Source organism: Cryptotermes secundus, unplaced genomic scaffold (genome assembly GCF_002891405.2).
Source record: "Cryptotermes secundus unplaced genomic scaffold, Csec_1.0 scaffold117, whole genome shotgun sequence".
In the NCBI taxonomy this organism is placed as follows: Eukaryota; Metazoa; Arthropoda; class Insecta; order Blattodea; family Kalotermitidae; genus Cryptotermes; species Cryptotermes secundus.
The window spans coordinates 1783002-1807007 of record NW_019737981.1 but is presented as its reverse complement, the minus strand read 5'-3'; the positions used below and the strand labels follow the sequence as shown (position 1 = coordinate 1807007).

At 41.3% G+C, this 24006-nt stretch overlaps 1 protein-coding gene across 14 annotated transcripts in view; it reads right to left on the bottom strand.

The window, feature by feature from the left end:
* The window catches only part of LOC111870569 (delta-sarcoglycan), a 451374-nt gene that overhangs the window by 70921 nt on the left and 356447 nt on the right, over positions 1-24006 (bottom strand). For 3 of the 14 annotated variants that reach the window (XM_023862958.2, XM_023862967.2, XM_023862957.2), the window contains one exon: positions 2671-2714. In XM_023862958.2, coding sequence (XP_023718726.1) covers positions 2671-2714 — 44 coding nt within the window. The other 11 variants (XM_023862963.2, XM_023862961.2, XM_023862962.2 and 8 more) reach the window with 11 other exon arrangements.

Below are 24006 nucleotides of genomic sequence, written 5' to 3'. Positions count from 1 at the left end.
CCGGGGGGGGGGGGGAACGGGGCCAGAGACCGAAGCCTAACACTCACCCCTGTCTAGGTGTGCGATCTGGAATGTGCAGTTTGCCCCAAAACCTGCTATACTCGTATATCTTAATACAGAGATGAATTTACCTTCAGATTTTTCCACTTGCAGAGCAGTTTTTCAGTAGCCGCATTCTCCCAAGGGATTTTTGTATATTCATTAATCACTTCTGTGTCAAAATATAAATTGTATTAGCGTTCACAGCGTTAAATATTTCGGCGGTCGCTACTAATTAAACTTCTCGTAGTCCTGAGGGAACTCACCTCTAAGAAAAACTGTAATGAACTAGAAAGAAATTCTGTTTTGAAGAACGGAGACCCAAAAGGAAAAGGGCCTCACCAGGTGTTCATTTCATTCGTGCAACATGTCCATAACTCATTTCACCTCCCCCCTCACTTAAAAACATGCCTACACATTTCTTCCGAAACCCCAATAATACTAGAACCTGCATGACTGATGGTTTAGGGGATAAGAATTCTGAAAATTATCCAGTGTTTCGACAAGTATTTCAGTTACCATTTTAAAGGTTAATGTTTGAGGGATTCTGAAGGCCTTGTGTAGATATGGCAGCGTGCAGTGAGTGTGTGTAGCGAGGGTGTGACTGGCCAAAACCGTGGAGCGGGGGCTATTCAATACAGCGAGACCCCGTGGCTAAGGAAAGGTGACTGAAAGATTTTGGGATGTAAAGTGGTCATAAGAAAGAGAGATGAAGCAACATAAGAAGACCTTTACTACCAGTTCACCCGTTTCTTCGTGGCAGAGACCGATTCGAGCCTAGGCCGCCTCTATTTTAGAGACATCTAGATCATTATCAAATCTAGCAGCAGAACTCCGTGAGTTGAGACTGGAACCATTATAAGGCCCCTACCACAAATTCAGTATTTTCTTCTTTTTGCTACAGACTGACTTGAACCTTGAACTCCTCTGTTGTAGGGGCTACCCAGATCCTCATTACAAGTTTCCGAACATGCTGGACGCAGGATTACGCATCAAAAGGACTCTGTCACCAGTTGAGCAGTTTATTTTTTCACAACATCCCAATTCTACCTTTGACTTCCCCTGTGTTGCAGAGATTACCTAAATTTTTATTAAATCAAGCAGTAGAATTCCTAGACTTGAGCATCGAACGATCATAAGACCGCTGCCTTCAGTTCAACGTTTCTTCTTTGCGCTGGAGAACGACCCGACCCCTCGGCTTTCTCAGTATTTTAGAGGTTATCTAAAGCTATATTGCGTCAAGCGGTAGAACTCCATGGATTTAGGATCAGAACATCGCAAAACGTCCCTATAACCTACTCAGCAGTCCCAGCTTTGAACTAGAACCCGATCTGAACCATAACCTCCCTGTTGTACAGATTTTCTAAGCCTTCATTCAGACAAAGCCGTAGTGCTGCTTGAATATGGTATCAGACCATCACAGTAAAGCAAAGAAAAATGGAATCGACCGGTTTTGGAAAAGAGAATAAGTAACTTTGTACCCTGAATTATTCATCCTGTATCACCAGCATATCGATTGAGAACTGGGAGCACTGCGTATCATTCCTTTTTGAAATGCACTCCTGTTTCGACAAGTTTCCTGGTGACAACAGCTACGTGGGGTTTGCCCCTCTGGCCCCGCATGCATAACGCGGGTATTTTAACACTTTCTTTTTCCCTCATTTGTTGCAGCAAAAACAATTATTTGTCTGGTTCTTCGAAGAAAATCCTGCTACATAATAGCATAAATCGTGACGACGCTTAGAATAACTACATAAAAATAAATATGAGTTTGCGATCGTTTTGCGCAATCACGTTATTTTTAGCATAAAATTCTTTATGTTGTAAGTACTATCATAACATGAACAGAGACTTGCATTTCCTAGATGCTTATTTAGAATTTAGGCCGGGACACCGGCCATCCTGATGTTCTCCGTGGTTTTCCTCAGTCTCTCAATATTACCTCCATTAAGTCACGACCAGTTCCTGCCGAGTCATTCCCAATTGGGAATGACAGGAACCAGACATGTTAACTTTGATAAAGGATGACCAGAATGTGAGTGGAATGCAAGATAATGTTGAAGAAAGCAGTCTTCTGGGATTTGGCACCGTGTATATGTGGTGTTAACCGACGTTTCGGACGAACGTATCGCCTCCATCTTCAGGGTAGAAGAAAAAATGGAGGCGATACGTTCCTCCGAAACGTCGGTTAACACCACATATACACGGTGCCAAATCCCAGAAGACTGCTTTCTTCATAGTCACCGCCGTGAAAGCCTCAGATCTTACAAGATAATGTTGTCCACTGAAGAGTCATATTTTGTGGGATATAACGCAGTGTGGTCCGGTGAAAGTCAACGGAATACACACGTTATATCTCAGGAGATAAACTCTTCATAATCATCGCTGTGAGAACCTCAGATCCTAAATATTACCCAATCCTATGAAGTGGGAACAAGAAAATATTCAAGTAGGATGCAGAAAAGTAATCAACATACTGAAATAGAAATACACAACAATATTTGATAGAAATGGGGATATTTATGCGAATGCTTTCTTTCTAACCCACTGTTACGAAACGCGCTCATATCTCCGAGCTCCTGACAGGAATGCAAAAGTGTAACAAGAGTAGTGCGACCACGTGTCACTCACCTGCTGGTGTTGTCCGGGGCCTTCGCGCTGCCGTGAGCCCTGACCTGAAACAAACGAGGGAATTATGACGCATAGTCTGGCCAGCATTACTAACAGCTTAGAAAAAGGGGCCGAACATATTTTCCGAGTGGGACCCACGGCAAAGGAAACAGAAAGAGAGAAGGCGGAAAGAAAAATAAGTACAAAATCATTCCTGTCCATTATGTACACTAACAATGAATAGTACTGTTTACGACCATATGGCGGGGGTAAAATTGTTTACATCTTCGTGTATGTACCACACTATTTAAAGTCATATATACACTTCACTAGTAAACAGACTACACCATATTACTNAACTCACTCTAAAATTATATTTAAAATCAAAAAAAAAAAAAAAAAAAAAAAAAAAAAAAAAAAAAAAAAAAAAAAAAAAATTATAAATCTCACAACGAAACTTTCCCGGTATAGTGAATATTTAATGACATACAGGAAAATGATATTTTTATTCAATGTTATGTGATATCTGTACTGTAGTTTCACAGCAAAATATTGTTATTTCTAATAAATGAGAACACATATTAATAAGGAATACAGAATTACAAAACATATTTGAAAAACATATTGTGACATAAGGTTTCGCAGATATAATGAAGTAGCCAGAAAAATAGCCAATTTGTAGGCAACGGCTGTGTAAACACGCAACAGTACCATGGCTATCGCTAAGCAAGGTAAGCATGCAAGAGTGGAGGAAATGTTGGTAGCAGTGTTTCTATGCGTTCCCCACCGAAGCTACTTAAGGACATAGTTTTGCGTGGAGAATTAGTTCAGCTCAGGATCCAGCCGAAAATTGACAGCTGAAGTTGAAGGCTGACAGTTTGAAGTCAGCCCAGTCCGGGAACGAAATACCAGCTGTAGACAGAGTCAGAGTCAGAGACAGAGTCAGAGGCTGGCGTGAGATGGACGACATCCAGCAAAGACGTGAACCTGGATATAGAGGAACGTCTTCTGTTGGAATTCGTTACCAGGCAACTTGACCGAGGACATTGGTTTGTGTGTGATAATTATCTGTAAAATGTATTCACGATCTGTAAAATTGTATAATAAATCCAGTTAACAATCCAAANACTTGACCGAGGACATTGGTTTGTGTGTGATAATTATCTGTAAAATTGTGTAATAAATCCAGTTAACAATCCAAACCCCCGTCTATCGTCACTCGAACACGTAACGATATGAACTTCACTGGAGTGCACCTTTGTACGTCTTTTGATATTCGCTTTATATTTTTATCATCTGATACATCAAATTTTATATCATTTCCTTGTACTAAACGCAATTATGTTGAACTTCCATAGATCGTTTTACACAATTGGGAAGTTTGTTTTCTTGCAGATGGCAACGCTGAAATGGGTAACACTATGGCGTCGTCTGCGACGGATCACTGAGGGTTCGTAATCGAACGTTTTATTCTTCTGGTGGTTCTCCAGTTGCAGTGCAGAGAGAACATCGATGAGAATTTTACAGCAACAGGAAGTGTGCGTGATAAACTTGCAAAGGGACATAAACGTAGGGCAACTGTTCGTACGGAAGATGTTAGTGCAGAACGGGAGGGAATAACAGCAAGACCAAGAAAAGCGTGCGACGTTTAGCACAACAGATTGGGGGCTCCACCAGCACTCCATGGCGAGCCTGGACGTGATGACTTGTCCTCGTTTCTGTAAATGTGCAGCTGAGTCAGCCACAGTTGGAAGCTGGAACAGCGAGATGTTACACTTTTGCGAGATAATGCGGAGCGCTACTAGGGGACAATCCTGACGTTTCAGAAAAATCCGCGCACAATTAAGCAACTGAAAACTGCCACCAAATCAGACACTGAAGCCATTTCTGCAGAAAATATAACCAAGATTCTGAATAATTTTATTCTTCATTTACTTAAATTTGGTGATTTTCGGGAACATAGCAATGAAAATATTTTAGTTTAAGTCCGTAGATCGATCTGCGGCAGTTACACAGAACTGCGTTCAACAACACAGAATTTACACAACATTTTTAAATACCAGATGATAAACGGACATCCTGTACCTTGGTATATTTAAGTACGCTGCGAGCAGCTCAGACTAGGCTTACAGATCAGTAGAGTCGAATGGTAGGACGAGTAGTGAATAATGATATACAAGGTGTGGCAATAAAGAAANTAGGAGATATGTGGGGGGGGGCACGCGGTAACGTAGTTCGTTCAGGCACTATGCTAAAAGCCGGTAGGTTGCGGGTTCGAATCCAGATGAGGTCATTGGCTTTTTAATTGCCCCAATCCTTCCAACCGCACTATGGCACTGGGGTCGTCTCAGCCTGACAGAAATGAGTACCAGGGATCTTCCTGGGAGGTAAAGGGCGGCCAGTGCGTAAGGCTGACAACCTCACGACCACCTGTGAGCCGACTGTGTAGAAAATGTGGGAACCTCGACCTCTTAGAACCCTATGGGCCTCCACGGCCTGTTACAAGGATTATTATTGTTATTATTATTATTATTATTATTGGAGAGGGTGGGTTTCCCCATGCACCGCGACCAATGGTCTATTGTACGTCCCCCTGTGATATTTTACCAGTCTCTATACCCTACCGATACTGGTGCGTGCCATCAGTCCCGATTCAGCCAGCGAGTTCGGCCTCTACTGGCTCAGCGGTATCTAGATGTTTCCCCCATCTACTAGAGACGTTAGAGACTATTGTTGGGCGGGAAATGTCCTTTATAATTTGGCTCAGAGGCCTCCTTGAGGCATGAGGTTCTTTTACGTGCCGTAAAGCTACGACACGGGACCCACGGCTTAAAGTCCCTCCCTCCGCCGGGTTTGAACCCGCGTACCTTGAGTCATGAGGTGGGAACGTTACCCCTAGACTACGGAGGCCGCTTATTACAGGGATAGTTTAACCTTTTCATGGAAGGAAGCGATTGAAACTTAACTTTAAGTCCTGTCCCTCTTTTTTCTCGGAATAAGTAAGGAAAAACGGGAAGATACGGCCAGGGTAACGGTATACCGGCCGAGTTTCGACGTGAGCGCCTTCCGAATATAAATCAGAATGAAAGTTGAAAGAACCAACTTTCCCGTTTCTCTTTCCAGGAAACTGCACGGTAGCTTACATAGAGATTTTTTAGATAAACCTATTTTTGGTTTGTCCTTGCATTCACCATAAAATATGAATGATGTGAAGTGAGCAAGGGATCACCACGGGGGAGAAATGAAATGATCACGCCTATTTCATGCTAAAATTATTTCATTGTCACCGTTTTCTTTCCCACCGTTCTGTAGAAGCTGCCAAGCAAGAAACTTCTTTATTATGCAGATATTAGAACCGCATCTTTTTCCTGGAGTCACAAGTGATTGGTGCAGTTGCGTGATCTGGTCTGAGCAACAGATCTATGCCGATAAAGCAGATCTGATTTGAAATTAGGTAGTTAAGACGTGTTCTTAGAAGAAGTAATTCTTCTTATGTATTTTTGTTACCTTCTCAGAAATTCTCACTTCATGGCTTTATTTTGGTATATCCTTAATTTCTTTATGGACGGCTTAAACTGCAAAATTATATAGCGTCGAATTAGGTGATGATTTGTGGATAAACAATTTGAAACGATATGGAAGGTTCGGTTGGGTGAGGTAAATTGCTTCTGGCCCTCGCCAGCAGAATCATTCTTGGTTCCGAGTCCGGCGGGACTCATGGCCATATTTCACTGTCTCACGACTCTTGAAGTCGTGTAACTTCGTTCTTGATATGGAAGCGAGCAGCCTTGGCTTGATTTAAGATACCACTCCGACATTTGCCAGGATGGACTGAGGAAAGAGCGAACAACGGCCGTCAGGACAGACTGTCTTCGGACCGAGATCTGAATGGCATGCCTGCTGAATTCTAAGTGGGATTACTAACCAGTCAATGGTGAAGTCACTTATCAGAGTCTGTCAAGCCAATGTTGTAAGTCATAATTTTATATTCAATTGGATTTCGCAATACAGATACGGTTCTTATGAGAAAAGACGAACGAAAGGGACAGGAACTACAGGAGAGTAGAGAAAATTGGATCTAACCTGAACCAATATTAGGATAATTAGAATAAAAGGATGAGATGGTCGTGGTATGTAGCAAGAATGGTTGAAGTGAGAAATTAATAACAAAACTTACTTGAAAAACTTCAAGGAAAGAGGCCACCCGATATAACTAGGCATAAATGAGGGGATAATATTAAAATACAACTTTGATAAATTTACTGTGAGAGTGGTGGAAAACATGCAGCTAACTCTGAATATGGTCCAAGGGTGGGCTTCGATGAACATGGTAATAAATTTTCTGGTTCTATGGAAGCATCACTGTAACTGCCAACTTCCTCAAGGAAGCCTCTGTGCCATGAAGTTAATTAATAATATCAGTTAAAGCACATTTCTATATGGTGTGAATCCTTCACCCTCGTCCTCCCGAATGTACATCGGAATATTAATTTACCCCCAAAAGTGAAAACATTTGTACACACCCGTGAGAATAAATCCTTGTAGTTCAACATGGTGTATAAGTGAAGCTCATGAATTGTTAACAGTTGAGCAGCGGGTGCCGTCTCACTCCTTGGCGTCTTCACGGATGTTTGAAGTGTCAACTTACTCCACTGTGCGTGTTAAAGGAGGTGACCATTAATGGATCAGAGAGGATAATAAGTGCCCTGAACTTCAGCTTATAACTACGAGATGGTCTATTACAACGCATGCGCAGTCGCCAGTACTCGTCTTAAATGTTTCAGTTAAAGGTGTCTGTGATTACACATGACTTTATTTTGAAATACTATATGATGTTTGTAGGCAAAACTGTAGGCTTCGGAATTTGATTCAAGTGGACGATCGGACTAGGCCCCAACAGAAAATCCTGGTACCTATTCGGATATGAAGCCAGCTGGGACCCAGAACCGGACTGATAAAGTGGTGAGAAATGTGAACAAGTGACCCTGCGCAGAACCGAACTCGTTAAAGTGAGCCTACTCAGTTTACTGACTGAAATGTTCCTGTAGATTCTAAAGTGTTCTGACGAAGGTGGATAAGGCACAGAATTACTGGGGTTTCGGACTTTTTCCATCGTCCGGAATTCTAGGAAATAGAAAACACGACGTTTCGGAAACTGGATCTGTTTCCATCTTCAAGTGAGGAAGGAAGGAAGACACCTACTCAGTTTTCTATATCCTAGAATTCCGGACGATGGAAACGTCCAAAAAACCCAGTAATTCTGCGTGAGTTGTTCTTGTTCTTTAGCACCATTCTGACGATAATTACGTTAAAATTCAAGTAATAAGAACTGCTGGGAGGAACTCATAACACATTTATAATTCAAATTTCGAAAGTCAGTAAGAATAGCAGGCAATATAAATTAATTATTACTGAATTTAATAATTCATTTCTGTATATATTTAATACGTTTTATGTCGTACACAACGTCGACTTTTAGGGACGTAGCCATACTTGCAATTGTTAACATTTACTCAAATTGAATTTGTGGGAGTCAGTATTATTTTTTGCCTTATACAATTTCAGATCTCCTTGTACTCGTAGTTCACTTGTCATCATCATCATATCCAAAGTTAATTACAGGCCACGTGTAATTACCATGTTACTGCTGTGAAATACACAGAAAACACAGCATATTTTTCGAAGATATGTTATCGCTCAGCATTTGAGGACACTGGCGTCTGAGGCACAAGTGTCTCTCCTATACCACAAGTTCTCAGGGTGGGCATTTTGAATTATAGCGCACCCTCTAGTATTCGAAGGAATTAAAGTACTGCTCGAACAATCTAATCATTCAAATTACTACTCTTCAAAGAAGATAATCAAATTTTCTGATAAAATTATTTACTCGAAAACGTTACAGGTAGAGTTCATATATAAATTACTGGAACCCGCGGGTGTTCGACTACTCTTTGGGCTCATGGCAAGCGGTAACATTTTTCACCACCCACAGAGGCAGATGCATTAACCCATAATATCGTGTTTCATAAGAATTCATATTTACTGTAAGGAAGTACGTAATTAGACCAAATTTGTAATTTCTGGAGGTGTTCCTTTTTTTTTGTACTGTACGCCAGTTCTGTTTACTGGGCTTTCGGATTAACATGGGATTGGATTACCGAGTTACCACTGTGTTTACAATAGGAAATAATAAATTTTAAGGATGGAATGAGCCATACGGCATTTTTTGCATGTCAATCGTCATGTGAGTCCATCAGCTAACCGAAAAGTCATCATGGAGGCGACTGACACACAGACCACTACTGCAGCATAGTGGTACTATAAACATATAGGTCCAACTATTATGACTAGAAATTTAGTACATAACAGATCTACTGATACCAATATGAAGTTCAGACCGTACCATAGTTCAGGCAGTTAGTCGCCGGCTTCCCACTGCGGCGTCCCGGGTTCGAGCCCAGGTAAAGTCATGTGTGATTTGTGGTGGACAAAGTGGCACTGTGGTAGGTTTTCTCCGAGTACTTCGGTTTCCCCAGCCAATTCTCATTCCACTGACTGCTCTCAATTCATCATGATCCATCATACGGGGCTGGTATGACAGGCCAAATAATGGCCGATGTACCAAGTGGATTCAGTCTCACTTCACCCCAAAGAACTAAAAAGAGGCTAGATATATCAAGTTTCCTAATTCTTATTGACTTTACTTACAAGTTTGATGGATACTGTCAAGTAGCTGCAGACCATCAAAATATGGCCGGCATATTGATCAGATTAATAACCAGAATAAATGTAAGCGGGCAAGAGATATGTTAGTTAGAATAAAACCATGGTTTCATTTTCAGCAGTGGAAAGAACTCAGGAAATTTGAACAAGTGATCATACAATAACATGACAGTACATAATTAAGAACCACGCTGCCATAGTATAACGGATATTGACCACGTGATCCTAGTGTCGAAGTCGCACAAAATTAATATGAACTGAACTGTAGTAATAGCAAATGCGTCAGTATGATGAGTTTATCTGTGTAGCCATCAATGGTGTTCGGTCGAATACCACAATATTCTGAGTGTTACGCGAAGAAACGCAAAACCAGGCAGACTCACGCACTCACTAAACAACGCAAAAATCACTGGAAGGATGGAAACCAAACCATCGTGACGTTTCTTCAAGCACTCCACAGGCCTGACTGAACACGTCTTCACAACAGAAGCATGTGACCAACACTTATAGACGCAATACTACCGGACACAAAAATATCGCCCCGGGGCCAGTTCAGCAACCTTCACGTCAAGACTCGAGTCCAGCTCGAAAACAATAACTAACAAAAGAAAGTTATAAGAAATCGTACTTCTAATACTGCAAAATATTGCTCAACCTATTTATAGAACTGAAATCATTCTATAGTGAGAATAATTTTTCATGGTAATTCTTTCTCATTTTTTAATAGTGTGTGTGGTCAGTCCCTTCAAGCGAATATTGTTGGTTTGTTTCTCTGTGCAGTCCGTCGTCATACATACTTGTAAATACTTATTGTTTTTGTCTTCTTATTTTATTTTTTCACATAAACGAATATTTTATTTATTTTCTTACAGGATTTTCCCATAAATAATTGCTTTTCTCTGTGCGGTCCGCCGCCATATACAAATAAAACAATTTTTGTAAGATATGAGGATTTTACGGCGGTGACTATGAAGAATGCCGTCTTCTGGGATGTGGTGCCGTGTAGATCTTGTGTGAACCGATGTATCGGGGAAACGTATCGTCTCCATCTTCAGAGTAGAAAAATCGGCGAAGGAGGAACCGGCGTGAGCAGGTGGCCGCAGAGAACACTAGATGCACGATTCGGGCTATGATGCAGAAAATAAAACAAATTATCCAAACAAAACTGTATATATAACACAACATTATTTGAGTAGCACAGTCATTGAGTAACACTCAGATGAACTATATGAATTTTTAGATAAAGACAGGACGAAGGATAATGTCCAGAAACATAATATTTGTTCCGATGTACCTTCGTCATAAACTTTTATATTTTATTTATATGAATTCCAATTGTCCCCGATGTTAGTATCAGTGGCCGGGCCAATAATATCACGTAACTGCATACAGATATGTGTACATGCACAACAATTAAAATTAATATTTTCTCTAAATATAGTAGCATTATCCGGAAATGACAACAAACGTTGTGAGACAATTAAATTGACACATATTGCTTCATTTCACGAACACAGGAGAGTTCAGGAGCACAGTAGTATTTCGAACCCTGTAACTAACGGACTAAGCAACGAACAGCCCAGCAGACTAACTAACTAAAGATATAACTGTCTAGTGGCAGAAGCTACACATTCTCCAGTACAACGGGAAAGCCCGACACTGGTGTTGATCCCATTATGCAAATTATCTGCATTCCAGGTTAGGGTAACTCAATCATGAACATGTAATTACAAACCTTGTCTACAAGACGAAAAACCACTTAATTCAGAGAACGCAGTCTTCTGGGATGTGGCGCCGTGTATATCCTGGGTTCACTCGACTCGACATTAGTCTGTTAGCACCTACTCACGCTGGTTACGCGGTCGTGGATTTTCTTCTTTTTTCTTCTACCCTGAAGATGGAGACGATACGTTCATCTGAGAGGTAGGGTCTGAGGAAAACCGTAACAGACTGCCTCGAACCATAAAACTACCTGCATGGAGTAAGATTCGTTATCGCTGAGCTAGCCTTCTCAGTGCAGACGTAATAAATATACACCTCTCACTATTTCATAAGGTCGCTATTTACATAGAACGGGAGACGAACGTGAGCAATATAGCTCCATATTTTCATTGACACAGTACACATGGCCCGACGCCAGGCGGCGATTATAAATAGCGATTTCAACCCTCTCACTACTGAGAATTATACAGCTCTTGCAGGCATTTCTACATTACACTGACGGACTCAGGTTGAACTTACAGTGATTTCAGACGTCGCCCTGACGATATGAATTGCACTACGATAGGAATTAGTTAATGTGTAGAAACGGATTAATTGAACATGCCTTTACGTGCCACAGGGCGAAATAAACAAAACGAAAAGAGAAAGAGATGAAAGGAAAGAAAATGAAATGAAAGAATGAGGTAAAAATGGGAAGATAGGAACGATTAAAGAAAATTCAACTCTATTTTTCAAAATACAAAATGAAAAAAAAGAAAAAAAAGAAAAGGAAAAGTAATTCAAGAAATATAAAAGCGTATCACTTTCTGGGTTCCACATGAATAGGGCTCTCGCTTTCGAACTCTATTAGCCAGTTTCATGCAAACCTGTCAGTCTGTCCCCTAATTTAAATATAAACATTAACATTATGAGCATCAATTCATCAAATTTTGAGAAACTGATTACGAATAAAATACCAAATTGGTGGCCCTTCCCCGCGGCAATAGCATAGCAAAATTAACTTGGGATATGGGGACAATACTATCAACATTGACCAAGCAGGTCGGTGAAACTATCTATTCTGGGGTTTCTTGGTTCGAATTTCGGCGGGACACGTGAAGTCTTTCATGGTTTTCCACAATCCGTCCTGGAAAATCCCGAGAGTATACCACGACCGATTCCTTCCAAATCCCTTCCAATTCATTATCCATCTATCATCCGACGCTACATAGTCAGATACTGACAATATCAGAAAATAAACCACAACAGAAAACACTGCCTGTATTTTTTAAGCCTTTACGGTGACAGAGAAAGCAATTTAAATAATGAACTATTCGTAGGCTTACAAATTAAACTTTTCAGAAAAAAATTATAGCAACTCCGAAATGTATTTTTGTGATGATAAATTATGTATCACCGTAAACTGGTACGTGAAATTCGTGTGGTGACATAAACAAAGTAGTAGGAAAGTTGAGTTTCCTGACGCTCTGCCAGGGGTGCTGTTTCACCGTGTACAGAATTATAAAATCATTACCCCTGGGAGTTGTGGGACACTCTGTACATCGCTGTACGTTTTACGTGAAAATCAGCTGCACCTGTTGCCCAGTAATTTCGGAACTCAGCAACAATAACATGAGACTAAGTGCATTGTAATGGCAATAAAAATATACCTAAGTCGCATTTAATTGTTTAGTACATGAGAGAAAATTTCCTCCTTTACGAATGAATTTCACTCTTACACCAGAGCGTAGTATCAAACGTGATCGCTTTCGATGTTCCAGGCAATAGGAAATAAGCAATAGTACCCCTTTCTGGATATGTTTTACGTTAAATACTACAGAAATAAACTGAATAGTACTACCTTCTATAATATAACGCCGTGCAGTCTGTTTGAAGTCAACCGACGTTTCGGAGAAACCCATCGCCTTCATCTGCAAGGTCGAAGAATACGCCAAGCAAAGATACCAGCATGAAAATAAGTGTAAAGCAGGCGATATATTTCTCCAAAACGTCGATTAACTTTCAACGGACTACACGGCGTTATGTCCAAGAAGACAGCAGTACTCTTCGTAACCACCGGTGTGAGAACCTACAAACCAACTGAATGTTCACTGAGCGGTCTGTATTTAAATGCATACAATCCCTCAGCCTGTCACGAAATTCACTGGCCTTATTCAATCCAATAGTTATTGCTATTTTCTAAAAATTCCACCATTGTAACCAGTTCTGGGAACTTTAATCAAGTCCGCAATTTCCCACCTCCTTTCAACAGACTCTAACTTCATATTATAATCCCATATACAATAGGTTTTCAAATTTGCCATCTTCTGATTTCAAAGACTGTTCAAACACCTGGCCAACTGCACGAGCGTTCTAAGATGAACACTGCTTGTACGAATTGCTGGCTTCAGATTGTTGGCCAGCAAATCACTGTATCTTGCACTGTTGATCGTACACCCTTTTTCCAGGTAGTCTACCAGTATAGGCCTTTTTGAGTCCCCCCCCAAAAAACGGTTAGCATCACCTTTCCCACGAAAGATTGAGTCTTGAATTTCATCTTCGTTTGTGATCCCGGGTGTTTCCATGCCATACGCTGGCTTTTGGATTCTGGCTCATAGTGATGAACCCACATATGAATCTCAGCCCCTGACACACCTTCCAATCAGAGAAATCGGATCACTATTCTTTGTTAATCATTGGTGCACACTGATAGCAGAGCGGCCATGTTTACACTGTCACAGCATCAAGGAAAATGATGCGATCAAGGTAAAACTTCGATCATGTGACCACAGTGGTACCAACTCTAACAATGCATGCGTAGGAGGCAGTGTGACAAACCTAAAGATGTGTTATGGAGAAAGTGCGGATAATTTCTGACTTACCCTCGTACAATCAGAAAATTCTGTCGCCACTGTGTCTCTCTTCGTTATCTACAGAATTTCAGAACTTCCTTCCAAACTACTCATTTCATCCATCCGTGCTACGTGTGCACTTAGAAGAGTACAACTATAACACTGACATCTCACCGCAAAGGAAGAACATAATTTGCTGTGTCTGAGAACAAATTGCTGATAGAATATTAGAACCTAAACGGAAAGAATATTAAGTGAGGATGAGGATAATGACGCACTGCGGAGCTTCATAATTCTGTTGTCATTAACTGTTATTACAGAGATTAAAGGATGAGATGGCAGGCACATGACAAGCTTGAGAAGGCGCTAAATTGTAGTCGGCAATTCTAAAGTGGAGACACACCATGGCAGATACACGCCTAATATCACGATAATATCACAATGAATCTGACAGTTACATGAGCGCTCCGGACATAGTATTCTTTTATTGCTAGTGGGGTGGGACTAAGTCCCTTGTACTGCGGCCACTTCTGGCCTATTGTACCAGCTCCAGATGATAGGCGAGGGTGATTGTGGAGCAATTGGTGGAATGAAGATTGGCAGGGGAAACCGAAGTACTCGGAGAAAACCTGCCCCAGCGCCACTTTGTCCACTACAAATCCCACTTGACCAGACCCAGGATCGAACCAGGGCGGCCGGGGTGGGAACCCAGCGACTAACCGCTTGAGCTATGGCGCGGCCTGCCGGACACAGTAGACGTAAGGAATGAACTGTCTTCGTTCACTCGGACGCTGGGATCGTGGGTTCGAATTCCACTCAGGGAATGGATGTTTGGTGTGTGTGGATTTATGCTGCGTTTGTGTATCCCTGTGTTTAGATAGCGGCCTTGCGAGGGCTGATCACTCGTCCAGGGAGTCCTGCAGTCTGTGTAAAATGGTTAGGGAACTGAATAAGAGGTCTCGGGCCTGAATTGGCTGAAAGAGCTACTGAAAGAAAGTTATACACGTATGAGTGTATATTAGATTCAACTGGCTCAGGATAAGGTGTAGTGGCGAGCTTCTGGGTTCGAAAATCAGCGGAATGCTTATTGACCAGCTTGGCGAGTACCACATTTCCAAATACACGCAGTACCGTGGAATTAGATCCTCGACCGCTCCTAGGACAAGGATCTGAGAAATATAACTCTAAAATATTAAGTTTAACCGAGCTTAATTCAGAAACACGGAAGTCCAAATTTTCGTTTTGCGTCCGAAGACGATGTGATCCTGCAAATAACGCAGAGAACCACACCGGCGACAGAAACTTCCAGCCACACGAGCAGTTTTCTTCTCAGAAACTTCTCTCCACTTGGCCAGATGTAAGAGCAGTGGTCTTTGAAATCGGGACATGACAAATGGGGACCACATTCCCAGTCTCATAATAACCGCACACCATCTTTAACCAAACGACTGAAACATCTCTCAAGCACAACTGCCTTTTCCTATAGCACATTGCGGCTCGTGGATGCATGACGCTATAAATGGGAAAACATGCCATAAGAATCTTCGTCCTAAGCAATGGGTACTACATGCAGACAAGTTCTTCGTAAATTTAAGTTTAATCGGGTTGAAACTACTTCGCTTTGGCTTATTTAACGACAACATGTCAATGTCTCACTTTACAGTATAACATCCAAAGAAAGAAACATATTGTCACATGATCGGGGTCCTGTGACTAACAATAACGGGTTCTGCATTGGAAGATTGGACAATCTCTCTTGATTACAATCAATTACAACAGCTCACCATCAACTTACTGTCGAGGACTCGCTCCATTCTCGTACTCCGGTCTCAGTCCTCTTACAGCTACTGAACTCTCCTATTGGACTGAGCGTTCTCACGTGTCCTCCTTTTATAACTTCGGGGAGGACCGAATAGAGATCACCATCTCCAACAGTTCCTCTGTTATTATGTGCTTATCCGTTGCTGTGGAAACATGTCTACCGAGCCGGTGTCTAGCAATGGACGTCTCTGTGGTGCTCCTCTGACTGCACACATCCAACGTTCAGACTTCATGTCCCAATATGAATGTTTATTTATTCGAATCCACGTTTTGACATCGCTTATATCAGCATTTTCAATCTTGTTCTGTAATGGTAGAGGCCTTTTGTTACATTGATCTCAAGGAGTCCTAATGTTAGTCTTAATAACCAACTCATTAGAGATCCATTCTCAAGAAACCAATAGTCTTTCAACTAGAACTTTCTCGCCTTCTATGGAAGACGAAGGTCCATTACCATGTTCACAAGACCACTTGAACATATTCAACATCTTTGAACCCTATTTCTTTAAGATCCATATTATAACCTTCCTGACAAGGCCTGACTGTCTTATGAGGATTTAGAAAACGTGTTTAACAAAGGAGGCCAGCTTCTGAATTCGATCCCGTTTCAAAAGCAAGAAGGGGTACTGGGACGCGTATTATCAAATTTAATCAAAATTCGTTAATCTACAGTTCTCTGTGAGCGTACATAATGACGGACGGTTTCAGAGGGCGTCGCCCATTGTTACAGCCGATAGAAACAAACTTATTTCATGGATCATCGTCCTTCCTGAAGAGCTACCAGTAAGTTAACCAGGTAAGAAGTGCAACGAATTTTATACGAACGTTTATATTCCGGTCTTAAGAAGCTACCACATGCAATTCTGAGAACTTATGTAATATTTCTGGCTTATTGCAGCGAGGAATTACTAGCTCCCCGTCTTACCCTCCTAACTGGAGGACCACTCCTTCTCGACTGTCCGTGGCTGCCAGCTATTCTTCGTGTCTGCAGGCCGTCGCCTCTATCTGCAACCCGTGGACCCGACATGACGTCGAGGCTATGAACCCACTTAACCTGGTCGATAATGCCCCTGTACGCATAAATTAGGGATTTGATCAAAAGCAGCAGCCAGGAAAACAAATACTGGACGCTAAAAATCATATTAAAACACAGTTATTAACAATCAAATTGAATTCTTCCAAACAGCCAATCAATTATGTGAATAGTTTAAAATTCCGTAACATTATATTTTACAGGTTATTTGATTCTGTGACGTTCTGTCAGATTTATTCGTTTGTTTTGTTTTCCATTATTTGTTCGCCGTTTGTTTTAGAGGCCGCATGGGGGGGCGCGGTACAGCCGTTCTGGATATCCTAATGAAAATGCGAAATAGTGAAAAGTTTACTTCAAATGGGGTTCAATTATTTTCCTATTGAGTTCTTTGAGACTTCGCATATTTCACCGGACTTCATTTCCATTATTACAGATATTATCCAATTATTGCAAAGTTAATTACCACATTTGCAAAAACGCATAAACTATTTCACTCTTCTTTCTTCCTAATTATACGGGATATCTGAGAAAAATGAGCGAAACATTCTTATGCGAAAAATTGCTCATTATACCGAAGTGATCTCACAGTTCAGTAGCACAAAACTCGAAGTTCTTTCCTTACACGCAGTACTTGTTATTGTAAGCAGCATTAGTTTCTCGAAACGATACATGATCACTAGGAGCTCAACTCCGGTCACTGTAGCAATCGCCTCTGTTATGCGATGTCGTTGGATTGAGTTTCTGCAGTTTTCTTCACGCAGATAATATTCTTCACTTAACCTGAAAGGAAACATCCTACTGGTGTTATGTCTGGTGATGTTGGTGATGCTAGGAAATGGCCTTTTTCAATTCTCTTGTCCGGAAACTGATGGACACTGTTTCCAAAATGTTGGGTGCGTTCTACCCTGCTGGCTCACAAGACAGTTGTGGGACTGTGTAGTGTTCTAACATGCCCAGAACCAAATGACTTTTCACGGTTGTTTCCTGAAACAGGAAAAGTCCAATGACGTTGTCTTTCATCATGCCATACCACGCGTTAACAGTTTGCCTCGTCATTCTGATGTTCGAAAATTCCTTGAGGTGGCGAACTACCCCAATTCTTAACGGTGTTGTAGCTGTTGTTGCACCTCCACGCAGTAACGGAAACTTAACGCTGAGCACATGCAACTGATTCCAACTCCGTCAGCCACAAAACTTTAAATCATCTTCTGCCGAACCGTCACCATGACTACGAGAGATACAAGGGGATGGCGCATGTGCAGCTATGGCTAGCAACATAAACAGTACATAGAAACATGTCGTTGAATTTACATGAAAGCATGGACTATTTGTCTTTACTGCTAGTGAGGTGGGACTAAGTCCCTTGTACTGCGGCCACTTCTGGCCTATTGTACCAGCACCAGATGACAGGTGAGTGAGATTGTGGAGCAATTGGTGGAACGAAGATTGACAGGGGAAACCGAAGTACTCGGAGAAAACCTGCCCCAGCGCCACTTTGTCCACCACAAATCCCACTTGACCAGACCCGGGATCGAACCCGGACCGCCGCGGAGGGAAGCCAGCGACTAATCGCTTGAGCTATGGCGCGGCCCTAAGCATGGACTAAGTGGTGATTCAATTAATGACATGTGAAGCTGTACTGAAGACTGTTTTGTGATGCAGCAGGATGTTGAAGTAAAATGCTGAAAACTGGAAACTTTAAGCTACTGAATACCATGAAATTTTCCTCTGTGAAATCAACATTTTCCGTAGACGATTTATTTTTCAAGCCTTACTTGGGCACCTGTATACTGTACATACTTCGGAAAATATCTTGAATGACATTAGTAAATCTTAATGAGGTCTATATTTTATACACCTAGCTTGTACGCATTCTTGAACTCGGCCCTGGTTGCAGGTGAGTGGTCAGCTTCCCTGCCGGAGAAGGAGTCCGCGGTATTCATTGTATATGAGGATTGTTGGGCCCCAGAACCGGTCTGGACGGTTCTACCAGGATTCAGACTTGTTCCCCTCTGCCGTCCAGCCCGTACCCAGTAGTTACGCTGCCTGCACTACAGCCCCTTGTTGGGCCTTGGCCCTTTTTAAGTTTCTTGATCCTATACACAGTCGGTTGGACCCCTTGGACGGGGATCAGCCCGTCGCAAAGCCTCTACCTACACACAGAACAACATAAACACAGAATAAACGCACATAACATATACATGTATGCCTTGAGTGGGACTCGAACCCACGATTCCAATATTCGAGCGAGTGAAGACAGTTCATACCTTAGACCGCGGGACCACTGCGATCGGCGCACAATACGAACCCCCAGATAAATTAATTAGTAGATAAATAAGCAACTAATTAACAAAGTAATTAAATAAAAAGGTATTTTGGGAACATCTGAGTATGTGGTAAAAGAACATCACAGCCATTAGGCCTACAAACTCAGCCATACAATCCTTATCAACATTCTGCACGTATGTCTTAGCACCCCCTCCGGACTTCATGATTATCTCAGGTGATGTCACAAAGTTCCCCCCTCCTCTTTCTCCATCAAGTTTTCCTTCAATACACATAGCAGTTACGGTCCTTCTGAAGGCATTACCTTATCTTGGTTAGAAGGAATAGGATTCGAAACGAGTACCACGCCTAGGCCTCACTGCATGAGACACAAGGCCGCAATGCTCGGCACTCGCTGCAAAGAGAAGCAGATGCTCTTGGGGTACGACTGGCTTTACGTACAAACTACTCGTGCTTGTCTCAAGTTAAGACAGTACAGCCCTCGTGCGACGTGTCAGCAATTAGGCGCACTAAATGCGCGGCTCTCCTTTAGACTTTCTATCTAATGAAAGTGAATCCGGGCTTGTAACCAGAGACCACTGCAGCGGAGAACAGAGAGACAGGAGGAAAGAAAGTAAGAGAAAATGGGGCCGTATTAATATTTTCCTCTCATTATCGCTTTCGCCTCATATTCTTCTCTTCCTTCTCCTTCTTCTTCCTCTCCTTGGTCTACTCGGTAACAAATCCAAAGAGCTTCCTTCGCAAATTTCCTGAATATTTCTTGTTTCCAGTATCCAATATAATTTCATGAATATATAACACAGCAAGTGAAGCTACACAGAAAATTGTCTGCGTTGAAAAATACCATTATCTGCTGAAGGAAACCTTAAAGTAGAAACTTATAATGTAGCTAAAGATGTCAAAATCTACTACTGCAATTTTCTTTTCGATACATGTACACGGGAAAGGCTCGACCTAGAGCTGCCTGCATTATCACCCCAGACAGACACACTTCCAGGCATAGAAATTGGACTCGTCCATTAATAGGTGTATGTATTGTAATCAAAAGCATAAAGGTATAACAAAATACTATCCCTGTAACAGGCCGTGGAGGCCCATAAGGTTGTGAGACGTCGAGGCTACCACATTTTCTAGACAATCAGCTCACAGATGGCGGTAAGGTTGTCAGCCTTACGCGCCACCCGCCCTTTACCCGCCAGGAAGATTCCTGGTACTCATTTCTGTTAGAGGCTTAGTCGACCCCAGGGCCATAGTGAGGCTGGAAGGTTTAGGTGAATTGAAACCCTCATCGTGGCTCGAACCCGCGACCTTCCGGCTTGTTGCATAGTGCCTCAACCAACTATACTACCGTGTGCCACAATCAAAATCATATTGTTGCTTATTTAGACAATTTAAAATGAAATATCTCCTCCTTCTTAATCATGTTCCATATCAGTAAATTTTATGGAATCGCAGTACTGACACAATTCGGGCTTCGCTTTTAAGTAAACGTGTATTCNTTTCCCTATCCACCTGAAGACGGAGACAGATTCAGTTTCCGAAACGTCGTGGTTTTTTGTCTCTTACATACCAGACGATGGGTGAAGTCCAAAATAAGCCAAAAGAAGTACGTTTATACACTTGTTGCATATTTCTGTTTAAATAAATCTCATTGTTGTTAAATTTTATGTAATAAATTAAGGCTTAGCAATATATAAATAAGCATAAAATTATTTTGTTAGACTACAGAAAATCTTAGTTACTACTTAAAATATACAACTTGAAGAAACAAGTTATTATGGGAACTATAACATAGTGTGGCTTGGATAATGTCAAATATATAGAATTTAGTATCACAACAATTAAACCACAGCTTTTTATGTACCACGACTAGAAACATGCAAACTCTCAAGGTCACGGTGATCGTGTGCAGAGGCCGTCTCATGCGCGGTTTAATGAGTTTTATCGCTTGGATATGCAAATAGGATTAGCTTTGATGCGACAGTTTTGCTTCGTTTAACGAACCAGCCTGAAGAAATCTCCAACTCGGCAGTATTTAAAGAGAACAAGATACCTGCTGGGATTAAAATTACAGAGCAGGAGGTTAATTTTCTACTACAGGATACCTCAAAACAGTCACAAACAAGAAAAGTGGTTTATTAACACACCTTAAAAACTGAACGAAACTGGTTTTGAGATTATTTATGAGATTTGGGGTTCTCATGGTGGTGTCAGTTAGTTCTGGTAAATAGATACCAACCGTGAGCACGTTTGTATTTACCTAGAGAACTCATGCGTCACATCCCAGAACACCTTAACTGTTTAATAATTTACATGCAATAGGCTTATCTGTCACTCATACGGCTAATGTTTCCAATATTTGCTCACCATCAGGCCAAACGTATGTATTTTTCTCTAAAGTTCCCTTTCGTATTAATATTCACCATACAATGCGTATCATTTATAGAGCATTAGAATATTAGAAGTTCAGGTGGTGAATTTGAAATTACTCTCTTTTTATCTAAGTTCAAATTTATTTCCAATTGACAATGTTCTAGTGGTTAAAATATAACCTACGTCAATTATCACTTTGTATTAATTATATATCGAATATAGTTTTATCATTAGTCTTTCTTTGTGTGTCAAGTATTCTATTTTGCATAGGTTAACGGATAACATATTTATGGTTTCTATTTACTAACGTAAAATTTTACGTAATAGTGCTTGTTTTTCTAATTATGCTAATTATAGTGTCCGTGTTCTTAAAACGTCGGGTCAATTTTGGTTGCGTATTAATATTGATGTGACACTGTTTTCATCTACCATCATATGGTGACGACCAAAGTCATTTACTAGCAAATATGGACTTGAAACACAAATTTTTATTATTCACTTTTTAATTTGGGGACAAAACATTCGTTGTCATAAGCCTATTAAGTCATTGTGAGTAGCTACAAATATATCATGCACTGATTATTTTATCTGCAGTATTTTATTTTATTAGTTTATTTATACATGTAATAGTTATCAGACGCTTCGATAAAACAATATCCAGGAGTGCACATTCGAGAGCATAAAAACATTAGCAAAGAGAGTGGCAAAACCCGGCTTTTAGGTTTGGACATGGTACAATAGATCAGTCCCCCGCCCCCCAGGAAAAAAACAGGTGAATACAAGAAAAAAACTTTTTTCTCTACTGTCCGTGTTTTCACATCCGACCTTTCTCAAGAGAATGTTCGGTGAAGTTGGTTGAGTCCGTTTAGAGAGATAAGAAATAACACACTGTGAATAGGTTATTAGAATAAAAACATCAGCCTTCCACCCATAATGTAGCTGCAACCACTTCTCCGACAATTCTTTCAATGCTTATCCGCACTTATCCTGTCACGCATCCCAGAGGTCGGGTCTAAAACCCGGTCTGTACTCATTAAGTATTAATTATGCGTATTTCAAAATTCATCTGATGAGCCTCTTCTCCAATAGAGATTTATACTAACGCCACTCGTACGCCGCTAGGGCACTAGGCATTATCCCGTGGAGAACTATACCTTTATCTTCAATGACTGTAACTTCTACCAGGAAAGTTCTCTCGATAGAGCGTATTGCTAATGCAGTACAAATGCAAGTGCAGATATTTGAAGGCGACTGACCACTGAGAATACCTCAACACACGTTGGAGCACAGTACTGAAATAAATTTTAAACCAGCAAGGTATGACTAGACTAGACTGAACTGGATTAGAATAGGGTCCAATATCTGACATTTTTGAGAACGATAATGAACCTTCGGATTATAACAAAGGAGGGTAATTTCTTGACAAGTTAAAAGACGTTCAGCGGTTTGCTCCACTAAGTCATATAGCTGGTCGGTCAGTTACTTAACTAAGTACCTATGTTTTAGATAATGCATTTGCCTCAAAAAAGAATCCAGTGTTAGAATTTGTGAACATGGTAAAGAGATTTAGGATTTGAAATAAGCAGGGATATTTTTACCACATGACTCTCATATTTTCAAGGAGGAACCTATACTTTAGGGTTGGTTAATGCGTGACTTAACCTGTACAACCGCTACAAACTCTAACCCAGAGAACTTGTTTCACGTGAACACGGGCAAGCGATAGAGTTGCAAAACGTTTGTATTGTACTTGTTAATTACAAGCCGACTTTCTGGTTGCGCACGCGGGGCCACTTGTCATATAACTGTAATGAAATTGATCGGAATTGTTGAGATTTCTCTTCTAGCCAGGTCACACTTCGTGTCACCCTTACACACGTAAGCTGAGTAATTGCAGAGACTTCCTACACAACGTCTTTGTTTTGAGAGGGGAGGCACTGGAACGCAGGAATCTAGCATGGCAACACGAAACCAACAATAAAGACTTCCAGCTTTCTGACTGCGTGCTTAACTTCGAGTTCACAGTCAGGAGTTCACGTCCGGCGCGGATAAGTAAACTCTGCAGCTGATATAGTATTGTAAAATAACATATGAAACACAGAAAGCAATAAAAGTTCGAAACACATATTTCCCGCATTTGAAGGAGTTACAACACGGCTTCCCCCCCCACCTCCCTCTACCTGGCAGAGCTCGATTCGAGCCTCAACATTTTATAATGTACAGAATTTCTAAATCCGTATTAAGACAAACGATAGGATTCCTCTGATGGGAGATCATCCCGTTACAAGGCCTCTGCCACCAGAGGACAGCACAGGAAAACTTAGACAAGCGTTAGTGCTTCGACTGGGACTCGAACTCGCTATTCCAGAAACTGAGAGAACCAGAACTGAGAAACAATCATCCCGAAGTATGGGATGCCCCCCACTCCCCAGCGGTCTCCGTGGTCTAGGGGTAACGTTCCCACCTCACGACTCGAGGTACGCGGGTTCAAACCCGGAGGAGATCGTGGAATTTTTAAGGGCGGAAAAATTTATGGAACAAGTCCTCCGGGAGGGACTTTAAGCCGTG